This window comes from Saccostrea cucullata, unplaced genomic scaffold (genome assembly GCF_032062105.1).
Source record: "Saccostrea cucullata isolate Sc308-1 unplaced genomic scaffold, CSIRO_AGI_Scuc_v1 ctg12856, whole genome shotgun sequence".
Classification (NCBI taxonomy): domain Eukaryota; kingdom Metazoa; phylum Mollusca; class Bivalvia; order Ostreida; family Ostreidae; genus Saccostrea; species Saccostrea cuccullata.
Genome location: NW_026921078.1, coordinates 1 through 12760, shown reverse-complemented (window position 1 = coordinate 12760; position 12760 = coordinate 1). Strand labels below are relative to the sequence as shown.

General features: G+C 35.9%; 2 protein-coding genes across 3 annotated transcripts; one reads left to right on the top strand and one right to left on the bottom strand.

Annotated features, from left to right (window-relative positions):
- Nucleotides 1-252: 252 nt before the first annotated feature.
- On the top strand, nt 253-3794 carry LOC134259112 (uncharacterized). The gene is made up of 2 exons (XM_062741708.1): nt 253-382; nt 1902-3794. The coding sequence occupies exon 2, from the start codon at nt 1911-1913 to the stop codon at nt 3792-3794; it is 1884 nt and encodes a 627-aa protein (XP_062597692.1). The 5' UTR covers nt 253-382; nt 1902-1910.
- A 1320-nt stretch (nt 3795-5114) lies between these two features.
- Nucleotides 5115-10375, bottom strand: LOC134259113 (uncharacterized). 2 transcript variants are annotated; one of them, XM_062741709.1, is made up of 3 exons: nt 10349-10375; nt 5960-6051; nt 5115-5755 (listed from the first exon to the last, which is right to left on the bottom strand). In XM_062741709.1, exons 2-3 carry the CDS (start codon nt 6015-6017, stop codon nt 5115-5117), a joined length of 699 nt encoding a protein of 232 aa, XP_062597693.1. In that variant the 5' UTR covers nt 6018-6051; nt 10349-10375. The 2 variants fall into 2 exon arrangements, with proteins under 2 accessions (XP_062597693.1, XP_062597694.1); XM_062741710.1 differs by lacking the exon at nt 10349-10375 and having other exon boundaries at nt 5960-6062.
- Between the last annotated feature and the right edge of the window lie 2385 nt (nt 10376-12760).

Below are 12760 nucleotides of genomic sequence, written 5' to 3'. Positions count from 1 at the left end.
TAAGAAGTGTAATATGTACTGTGGGATCTCCAGTATATTAAGACCCGCAAATGAAGCACGATTTATTCCTTACCCTTTTTATCCTGATCCGTACTGGTAGGGTTAGGGTTAGGGTTAGGGTTAGGGTTAGGGTTAGGGTTAGGGTTAGGGTTAGGGTTAGGGTTAGGGTTAGGGTTAGTAGTAGACCTGTCCTCTTGATCAAGAAGACTTGATCATGTTACTAAAAATAAATTTTATTTTCCGTTGACTATAAATAGAATTTTCTGCGCATGCATTTTGTTCATCTATTTTTATATGAATTGCTCATATACTGTTTCATTGACTTGACGCCATATTGACTACTACTTTTAAAGGATTTATACATTTATTTTCATTTAATGAGGTAGGTAATTTGATTTTTACTATACTTGTATAATATACACTGTACGGAAAAATGTATATTGAATTTGATGTATTTTTTAAAAATAACAGAAAGGGAGATGTATATGATTATCTCCAAATGAAAACTTATGTTGTTAATCTGAAGGCCGTCCACATTCACAATGTGAGCATCACAGAGAGAAATCCATAATTTTGCTTAATATGAAATTGCGATTGAAAAACCCCAATTAAATAAATATTTTAATTATAATGGAATGTTTATTTTTTAAATATTGAACATTGCCTTACTTCAACATGTTTCGTTATTGAGTATATTTATACGTTATTATATAATAATCTTTTAGCAAAACAACTTACACAACAATCCACAAGCTATTTATCATAACCAATAGGTTGTAACCGCTACAGTCTATTCCCTATTCCCCATAACCGACACCCTACAGCCTATGCTTTGTAACCCCTACACCCTATACCCTATATTTCTAACCCCTACACCCTACACCCTATACCGTACACCCTACACCCTATACATTGTAACCCCTACATCCTATACCCCATACCCTATACCTTAAACAATATACCCTTTACTCTATAGCTTTTACCCTATACCTTATGCCCTACACCCTTTACCTTGTAACCCCTACACCCTATACCATATACCCTATACCTTTCAGGCTACACCCTATACCCTTCACCCAACATCTTATACCCTAAAGGCTACACCCTATACCTTGTAACCCCTATACCCTAGACCTTGTAACCCCTACGCCCAATACCTTACACCATATACCCTATACCCTGCACCCTATACCTTATACCCTAAACCCTTTACCTTGTAACCCCTACACCCTATACCATGTAACCCATACACCCTACAACCCATACCCTATACCCTACACCCACACCCTAATCCCTGTACCTTATAACCCTTACACCCTATACCTTGTAACCTTACCCCATCTTTCTTACACCCTACACTCTATACCTTACACCCTATTCCTCACTACATGATACACCCTATACCTTGTAACCCCTACGCTTTATACCCTATACCCTACAGCCTGCACCCTAAATCCTATACCTTGTAACCCCCAGCATATACCCAACACTCTTCGACCTAAACCCTATACCTTATAACCATTATACCTTATACCCTATGCTTTGTAACCTACACCCTATACTCTATACCTATACCTAATTTACACCCTATACCCTAATCATTTTAACCTTTACACATTATACCTTTCACCCTAATTTCTACAACCCAAACCTCTCAGTCGCATAGTCTAAGCCTTAAAACCCCTAAATTTTATTTTTTGTTAAACCTATACCTTACACCCTAAATCCGCTACCACAGGGTTACAATGTAACCCCTACACCATACAGCCTATCCTTTGTTACACTTACATTATGATATCATTTCTAAAATCCATTAGTGAGGTTGAAGGTTCGCTCTTTAAGCACAAAATATTTCTTTAAATACAAACAAAAAGGTTTACTTTATTTCATTTATTTTATAGGTAATCAGTATGGATCCGTTATCAGAAAACGGTTATCAGCAGGAAGAATCTTTTCTGAAAGTTGCAAAGGAGAATTCGATATCTTTTTGTTCGACTTTCTTAAAATATAAGGACGTACATTCATTTCTGCATCGGTCTGAAGGAGGATTTATATCAACGCGCTGTGTTAATGCTACGTTTGGAGAAATATATTGTTTAATGCAGAGCAATCTCGACATTGACGGAGTTGTACTGGAGATGAAGGCATTGACGGCTATCAAATTCCCAGTTTTTTACATGAACCTTTTACCAAGAGGTGATGGTAGTATTATATCCATGTACCCGATTCTTAAGAAGCACATAGATATAACTCAATATCAGAGAACTTCATTTTCTTTATTAAAAATGTGCAATGGTATACAACTTTTCAGTTCATTTGGGTGGCAAGTGAATTTAGCGCTGATACCACTACCAAATATAGATTCATCTTTTGACCTGCCCAGTGCTTTAAACTACAAATTGATTGCAAACCAGTACTTTAACCGAGTAAAGTCCACCTTCCAAAACAATCTTCTGAAATTATCACCAAAGGAATTGTGTAAAGACACTTTTAAGAAGAATTCGATCTTTGACGTTTCAAAATGGAGGGTTTTGGCAAAAGATCAATCCTTTGTCATGGCCATATTAGATAAGACTTTGATTGCATGTCAGGCTCCTCCGCATCATCGAATTTCCATTGTAGCTTTTCGTTTTGGAGAGAGAGATTCCGTTCAAATCCAACTTGCAAATGATTTTTGCATTGAATTAGTTACATCTCTTACCACCCATATTGCCGTAACATTCAAGAGCATAGATGACAAAATTCACTTTTTCTGGTCACGTGACGGAATTCAGAAGCTTGTAGGCTTTCGAGGATCATTACTTCCAGTCCTTTCCTTTAGAGATTGCTGCAATTTTCAAACAAATTTAGATGGTCGTCCAAACGATATCTCGGATGAACTGAGGAATGTGTGCATGCATCCCAATAATTTGAGATTTTTGCAATTATACGCAGACTCGCCCCACATGCATTGCAGCGCTAAGCATCCTCTATCTGGTCTTATAGCGACATGTAATTTACTGCATCCTAAATCAACTGCTCACCTTTCCCGACTTTCTGATGATTATCTCTCTGTATGTCGTGAAAACTGCCATAAATTAGGAGAAGCCATGCCAATGCGTCTCGAAGTTGTTGTGTCCTTGGACGATATTCCGTCAGTGCTGATTGCAAAGGAAATAATTAACCTAGAACATTTAGAATTACTTATGGATAAGTATCCTATGGTTGTGCCTTTTCAAGAAACGGTAATATATTGCGGTCAAAGATTAAGTTTTATTTCTTTCATAAAGAAAATAGCTGAGCTAATTTTTCACACATTGGTCAAATTGAAAGAAGAAAATAATGGCTTGGGCAAAATGATTCCCAGCTGGGAAGCTTATCAGTACGAATTGTGTAACGAAATGTTATGGTGGGGAAAACTGAACTCTTACACAGACGCCATTCTATCGCGAAACCTTGGTCCTGGTGATGGAAAAAATAATCGGTCTGTTACCTTCGAATATGGTTTTTTATGTCTGGAATCCAGTAGTGACTGCGCTCTGGATGAAAGCTCACCACCGCCGCTGCATCACTGGACTACTTTAAAGTCACAAATTGAAAGAATCCAAAGATTATTCTCATTTGGAGACTTCCTTTCTTGCAATGATATAATTTTAGGAACAAGAGTAGTTCTTCTACTCATTGAAGATATAAAATATAGCAGGGATGAGAGCCATAAGATCCCCTCACTGACACACGACCTAAGACAGGCAAGCGTGCCTTCATGGGCTTCGTGTATTTTATCTGTATCAGGGAACAGTTATGTAAAGATCTGAGCAGGGCGGATATTTTTCACTTCCCTTTCACTTTCGGAAGGGCATTGGAAATGATGAAAGGTGAAAAAAAAGATATTGCAAACATCTTGTTGGCTGGCCTAAATCACCTGAATGTGAAATATTTTCCCTGCTATAGAATCAAACGTGGATTCAAATGGACTAACTGGCAAGTATTAAAGATATTATATGGAGATCTGTTCGCGGAAACAAATACGTACGATGTAAAACTTTTGACCGCAAACATTATAAATGAAATGGAAAAAGAAAACCTAGTATTTAGAAGCAAATTCATTAATGCCAATGCAGAATTTCCATGGGTTTTTGAAACTTGTCAACGGCTTAGAGGACTGGAGCTGGGTCAAGAGAATTTACTTCGTGTTTTAACGTTTGTAACATGTGTATGTTTGATACAAAACGGACATTATGTGAACTTTAGCTCTTTACTTGCTTATGTGAAAGAATTACCAATTACACAGCAAGAACTGCAAATGGTTAAAGTTCTTTCTGTATTTTTTCTCCGGGGTCCCATGGCAAAACGAATTTATCGAATATATGAAGATATTCCACACAAGTTTGATTGTTCAAAGCCTTTTGAAAAAATTGGAACAGATATAGAGGAAAACGAAATTGAAAACGCCAATTTACCGTTAGAAGTTCCTGTTGTTGAGAAAGAACCAGAAGAACAAAATATACAGCATGTCCCGGCCCGGCATGTTCCGGCAAGACTATTTCTTCCTTGGAACACATTTGAGATGAACATCTTGCATGACATAATAAGGAAGGGGAAGAACTCATACCAAATTATGTATAAAGATTACGTAAACGAATGTAAAAGAAGAGGAATTCCAGACAGAACATTTAATGCATTTAGAGCTGCCCTTTTGCGAGCAGCAAAGAGAAAAGAATAATTTTTTCCGTAATTGTAAAATTTTAATAATAATAGAATTACTAAACAGCTGCTAAATCTACCATTCATTAAAACTTTTACACAAGTTAAAAATGGAAACTCTTTCATAAGGAAATGTCAAAATTAAGACATTGAAAGGCATATAAGAAATGACTTTAAAAAAATTGCTGCACAATAGAGGTTCAAATCACATTGAAGAAAAATTAAAATTTACAATTCTGAAATATTTTGCTAAATAAGAAGAGTTTTTTTCTTTTTAAATCTCAAAACTGTTATTTGTAATCTATTAAAGTAAATTTAAAAAACTGACAACTGTTTGTTTTGTCAGAAAAGAAAAGCAGAAAAAAATCTCTGATGGACAAAGGACAGTGTCTTGGAGAACCTAATCCCAATTCCCAGCATCAACACTATCCTTAGGAAGGAGAGGATCTGGTGTCGCTCATCAAGAAGTTCGCTTTGTATTGGGCATCGATCTTATAACAGACTCGTTTTCTCCAGACCTCATCGTCGTTCCACAATTTTCTTTTGAGACCCATATCAAAAATAGATTTTTTGACGGTATTGTTTTTCTTCCAGCCCATGTTCTCATGTTCCCTCCGAAGGAAGTCATCTTGCATCGGGAAGTCCTTCCAGTTCACTTTGGCCATTTTTGGCGTGGACTGCTTCTTCTCTTGGGGCCGTGGGGCCATCTCTGGTTGATTTTCGGAGATAATGCTTACATCTTTGTCAACATCCTCCTGTGCGGTTCGAATAACGTCGATCTTCTTGAGAACAAACAACCCATCCTCCAAACTTTTCCTTACTTCATCTTTTAAGTCTTCTTTTTCTTGTTTGGAAGTTTCTATCAAAGTTTCTTTTATGCTTGACAACTTTTTATTATAGTCCTCCTTACATTTTCCGATGATGGTATGTTGGAGCTCCTCCATTTTCTTCTCCATCTTCTGCTCAAAGTCATTCAGTCTCTCATCAATATTTTTCTGAAGTCCCATGACGATGCCCCTCACCTCCTCCACCCCCATAAAGTTTTCCCGCATATACTCCAACGATATGGGCTCTAAAGGAAATAGTAATGAGTTATTATTTGTTGTAAAAAGAAAGCAGAAACAATCAGAAATATTTTATGCATATAACAAAAACAATGATAAAACGTTTTATTTATGCTTTCCTATTATCACGAATAGAAGAATTTTTTGAGTTTGTAATAGTATTGTAAATCGATGATTAGAGATTCATAAATTGTATTGAATGTTTAATTTACCCTCAAAGGCCTCAGCATCCAAATCGGATAAATCATGAGCATCATTTTCTTCTGCCATGGTTAGAGATTGATTTCAATGAAAGCTACTTCCCCTGCAGAAACGAAAAAAACATGGTCGTATCTTTGCAACAATGGAATAACAGCTCAAAACTGATTTATAAAAAATCATTTACTTCAATGTTTAGTGTAATTTACTTTCTGTTTAGTTTTATAGATGTTAAAAACTCTGTAGGATTTAGAGTGTAGGGGTAACAAGGTTTAGAAGGTATAAAGTATAGCATATAGGATATAGGAATTACAAGGGTTAGAAAGTAGAGGGTGTAGGGGTTACAAGTGTGACAAGGTGAAAGGTATAAAGTATAGGGGTTACAAGGTAGAGGGTGCCGGGGTAACAATTACAGGGTGTAAGATGTAGGGTATAAAGTATACACCTCATGGTGTAGGGTATAGGGGTTATAAGGATTAGAAGGTATAGGGTATAGCATATAGGATATAGAAGTTACAAGGGTTAGAAGATATAGGGTGTAGGGTATAAGGGTTACAAGGTATAAGGTGCAGGGGTTTACAGGGTATAGGGGTTACAAGGTATAGGTTGTAGGGTATAGGGTATAGGAGTTACAAGTGCAGGGGTTAGAGATTATAGGGGTTACAAGGTATGGGGTATAGAAGTAACAAGGTATAGGGTGTTGGAGTTTCAGGGTATAGGGGTTACCAAGTATGGGGTGTAGGCGTTACAGGGTATAGGGGTTACAAGGTATAGGGTGTAGGGGTTACAAGGTATAAGAGTTACAAGGTATAGGGTGTAGGGGTTACAGGGTATAGGGGTTACAAGGTATAGGGTGTAGGGGTTACAAGGTATAGGAGTTAAAAGGTTTAGGATGTAGGGGTTACAGGGTATAGGGGTTACAAGGTATAGGGTATAGGGGTTAAAAGGTATAAAGTTTAGGGGTTGCAGGGTATAGGGGTAACAGGGTATAGGGGTTAAAAGGTATAGGGTGTAGGGTTTACAAGGTATAAGAGTTACAAGGTATAGGGTGTAGGGGTTACAGTCTATAGGAATTACAAAGTATAGGGTGTAGGGGTTACAAGTTATAGGGGTTACGAGGTATAGGGTGTAGGGGTTACAGGGTATAGGGACTACAAAGTATAGGGTGTAGGGTATAGGGTATAGGGGTTACAAGGTATAGGGTACAGGTTATAGTGGTTACAAGGTATAGGGTTCAGGGTATAGGGGTTACAAGGTATAGGGTGTTGGGGGTTCAGGGTATAGGGGTTACAAGGTATAGGGTATAGGGTGTAGTGGTTACAGGGTATAGGGGCTCCAAGGTATAGGGTATAGGGGTTAAAAGGTGTAGGGTGTAGGGGTTACAGTGTATAGGGGTCAAGGGTATAGGGGTTACACGGTATAGGGTGTAGGGGTTATAGGGTATAGGTTAACAAGGTTTAGGGTGTAGGGTATATGGGTTGCAAGGTATAGGGTGTAGGGTATATGGTATAGACAGAAAACAAGTTTATTAGCACATTAGAACTTGGATGTATCAGAGATATAAAATACATATTAAGGAGTTTATGGATTCAGGGTAAATACATGGAAATCGATTGAAAAATATATGAAGCAATGAAAGTATGTGTAAATTTTATATATTGGTTTCAAGAGAAGGGAATTACATAAACAAGGCATACAATGTTATTGCCCACGTGCTTTTTACATACAGATATAACAGAGTCAATTGCAGTTAAATGTTCCCTGGAAAGACTTAGCAAGAACAATAATACCAAAGAAAGTTAACCATAAACTAAATATATTCAACCGTAATAGTCAGAAGGTATCAATTTTGAAATCTGCACTTACCAGTTTTGAAATGCAGCCCTTCAAGCGGAAGTATGGTATACACATGCGCAGATCTAAGTTGAATACTAACCCTTACACCTCTACCACTGTATCTCCTATACCTTGTAACCCCTACACCCTATACCTTGTTACCCCTATACCCTATACCCAACACTCTTTACCTTGTAACCGCGATACCCTTCACCCATTACCTTGTAACCCCTATACCCTATACCCTACACCCTATACCTTGTAACCAATATACCCGATAAACTACACCCTATACCTTGGAACCCCTATACCCTACACCCTATACCTTATAACCCCTTTACCTTGAAACCCCTATACCTTATAACCCCTACACCTTGTAACCCCTACACCTTATAACCCCTATACCTTGTAACCCCTATACCCTACACCCTATACCTTGTAACCCCTATACCCTACACCCTATACCTTGGAACCCCTATACCCTATACCCTATACCTAGTAACCCCTATACCCTATAACCCCTATACCTTGAAACCCCTATACCTTGTAACCCCTATACCTTATAACCCCTACACCTTGTAACCCATACACCCTACACCCTATACCTTGTAACCCCTATACCCTATACCTTATACCTTGTATCCCCTATACCTTATAACCCCTATACCTTGTAACCCCTATATCTTATAACACCTATACCTTATAACCCCTACACCTTGTAACCCCTATACCCTACACCCTATACCTTGGAACCCCTATACCCTATACCCTATACCTTGTAACCCCTATACCTTATAACCCCTATACCTTGTAACCCCTATACCTTATAACCCCTATACCTTGTAACCCCTATACCTTATAACCCCTATACCTTATAACCCCTACACCTTGTAACCCATAAACCCTACACCCTATACCTTGTAACCCCTATACCCTATACCTTAAACCTTGTATCCCCTATACCTTATAATACCTTATAACCCCTATACCTTGTAACCCCTATACCTTATAACACCTATACCTTATAACCCCTACACCTTGTAACCCCTATACCCTACACCCTATACCTTGGAACCCCTATACCCTATACCCTATACCTTGTAACCCTTTTAGGACAGAGAAATTATTGGGTGTTCACATTGATCATACTCTTCAATATACTTTGCATGTAGATGCCGTTTGCAAAACCCTTACTTATAAATTAAATACCTTACGAAAAATTAAAAAGTTTCTACCATTGAATACTAGAAAGCTATTTTATAATTTTATATTGCCTTTCTATTTGGGGTACCTCTCCTCAAACTCACATCGATAGAATTTACAAAATTCAGAAACGAGCAGCTAGGATTATTTTAAATGAAAAATATGATGCACCTTCAAGGCCACTGTTTAACATTTTAAGCTGGTTAACAGTTTACGAACTTCTATATTTACAGAAAAGCATTCTAATGTTCAAAACTTTTCATCATATGTCTCCAGATTATATGCAGGATTTTTTTTTTTTTTTTTTTGAATTTCCAAGTTCTGGATCATACACGTTACGCTCAGAGACAAATTCAGAACTTCGTTTACCAAAATATAAAACAAATTTATTCAAAAATTCTTTACAATATTCAGGGGTTATTATCTGGAATGAGTTGCCTATCAGTATTAGGAATTCCCAATCCCTTGCAATATTTAAAAGTAGTGTTGAAAATTTTTTACTTATGAAACGTACTGGTTCTACATGAAAATTATGTCCCCCCCCTTTTTTTTTCAATGAAATGCCAATATCTAATTCATCCTGTTGTAACAAAGTGTTTATATTTTATTGTTTTATGTTTGTAATTATTGTCTTTAATGTATAAAACATTGTATATATGTTATAAAGAAGGCCCTGAGGAAGACTAGTGCTTGCACTAATCCGGTTACCTTCTATAAATAAAGTATTATTATTATTATTATTAATATTATTATACCTTATAACCCCTATACCTTGTAACGCCTATACCCTATACCCTACACCCTATACCTTTTAACCCCTATACTCTATACCTTACACCCTATACCTTGTAACCCCTATACCCTTCACCCTATACAAGAAAAAAGTATATTCATAACCATGGGGTTTGAACGCATAAAATGTAACATAAACATTTTAAAACTTTTTGCACTGTTATAATTGCATTAAAGTAAAAAATGTGTTGAATTAACAAAATTTAGGATAGCTCTAATTGTTCGCAATACTCAGTAAGTCGAAAAATTATGTCGCGAATAAACAAGAGATACTTAAGTGATTTCGAGATGTCGCAACTCCTAATTTGTCCTTGTTTTTGTTGACTACGTATTTACCTTAAATTTTTTGGTTTATAGTTGTACGGTTTACCTAGGCAAAGGAAAAGCAATCTTATTCCTACTTATATTCCCTGTATATTTAAGCAATTCAAGATAAATTAATATTTATAAGAACAAAACAGCCAAAAAGGGAATGTTTATAGTATGAAAGAACTAAATAAAGTATATCATGTTTCTAATGGTATGTCTGCAGTTTATTGAGACCCGCAAATGAAGCACAATAAATTCCTTACCTTTTTTCACGATGTGTACTCGTCCACTGCTACCTATAGACTAACCACGAGCATCAGCGCTCGCCGGTATTTATAGTCCCCCAAAGACGCTGAGCCATCGTCTTTGTCGTGATCACTACAACGTTTAATGTTACATAGCCAACACACTAGGAAGCATCTGATTGATAACTAATTTGCATATAATTAATTTGATCAAGGAAATTTCTACAACACTTATATATCATGTTTCAAATTGTCCACAATACTTGGTTATTCAAAAAATGATTTCGGGACCTCAGAAGTATGATGTTCTTTAATTCGACATGTCGCGACACCTGATTTGTCCTTATTTCTGTGAATTATGTACAGAACTTCCATATTTTTATTTATACCTATATGGTAAATTTAATTGAAAAGAAAAATCAAACTTTATTTTATTCTACTTACATATATCCTTTATAAAAAAAAAGTATAAATTTGTATTCTGAATCCTGGGGTTAGAAAGTATAAAATGAAACTCAAGTATTTTTGTGAACTTTCTGCACTGTTATGATTGCAACCAATTATAATATGTGTTAAATTAAGCAAATATATTTTGATTTTAACTGTCCACAACACTTGATTAGTCGAAAAATCATGTTGCAAATAAACAAGGCCAATTAATTGATCTCGATATGTCGCAACTCCTGATTGGCTCTTATTTTTGTCGATTATGTATAAATCTGAAATTCTGTTCTTTATAATAGTACGGTTTGCTTAGATTAAGAAAAATAAACCTTTTTTCTTCTTTAATTCCTTGTCATTTTAAAAAATAGAAGGAAAATGTATTTTCCTTGGGACTTAGAAATTTTCATCTTAAATGCTGCTTACCTCTGAGCAGAGGTAATTTTGAAGCTGTCAAAAATTTTTATTCTATTTTCAAATATCTTAATTTTAAGATTTATTTTAATACATTTTATTTACCAAAATTATCTATTTATTATTTAAAAAACAATTTTCAGTAAATATGTTCAGGAACTTCCATTCCGAAACCATGAGGGTGTCCAGGATGAAACCTAGGAATCAAAACAATAAAATCAAATTCATAAAATCGTGCATAAACCATCGTAAGTATGCATTTCCAAAGTGTTTTACATTGCATAAAAGATTTATCATAGATAAAAAAAAAATACCTTCTGGCGCCATGAATACGATTCCCCTCCATAATTGAAACGAATTTCGTCCTCTACCTCTATATCCTTTTTTGCTTTGAATATGATGTGTGGTTTTCCATCTTTTTCAAAGAGTGTTGGAAAAATATTAGGATGGCAATTCTCGTCATTAATTAATCTGCCAAGGCTTCCATCGTCTTCAGACGCATCTATTCTAGAAGTAAATTAGTTTGTTTATATATTTTAATAAAAGATGAAGGATATATTATGCTGTGAAAATGATTAAAAACTACTCACATCTTTATTTTGCCATTGGAATCAAATTCAAAGAAATAGGTATCATCCTCGTCTTCAAGGAATGGACCTTCCCTCAGTTTGCCTTTGTATTCAAGCAAAGGTTCACCTTTAGAGAATTTTTTCTTTGAAAATACACCATTTCCTGTAATATCAACATACAAAATGTATCATTGATGCTTATTATCTTTACTTAGGGTATACAATTTATAAGTATTTGCAATTTCGTACCTATCTCATCATTTATATATTTCACCATGAAGTTAGAATCATCAATGAAATCAAGAACATCAGTCTCTTTTTTAGCAAAGTGTCTTTTTGGATAGGTTCTCAAGGTCTGAAATGGTGGTGAAATATGTACATAGTTTTTCTTCTTTGTAGTCAGTTCGACCTGATTGGAGAGCTTGACATTACTGTCACTAATATCATAACTTGTTTGCATTTGATTAGTTGGTATCTCCAAGGGCTCTGAAATTATATCCTTTAAGTTAGGGGATACAGCGTTTCCTTCATCAATGAAAGATGATGTGCTTGACTTCGGAATTGAATCAATTTCTTTTGGGATAAGTCTAGTATATGTCTCATTTACAGAAAATATACCATGACTTTGAGTTGAATGAGAAGTTCTTGCGGTGTTTGAGGGAGGAATTAAAACGACCTTGCACGGAGAAATATGCCTGTCAGATTTTTTTTTCAGAAATTTAGAGCCCAGAGCTTCATCTTTAGGTATAACGTCGATCTTCTTGAGAACAAACAACCCATCGTCCAAACTTTTCCTTACTTCCTCTTTTAAGTCTTCTCTTTCTTCATTGATCGTTTCTATAAAAGTTTGTTTTATGCGTGACAACTTTTTATCATAATCCTCCTTACATTTTCCGATGATGGTATGTTGGTGCTCTTCCATTTTCTTCTCCATCTTCTGCTCAAAGACATCAAGTCTCTCATCAATATTTTTCTGAAGTCCCATGACGATGCCTCTCACCTCCTC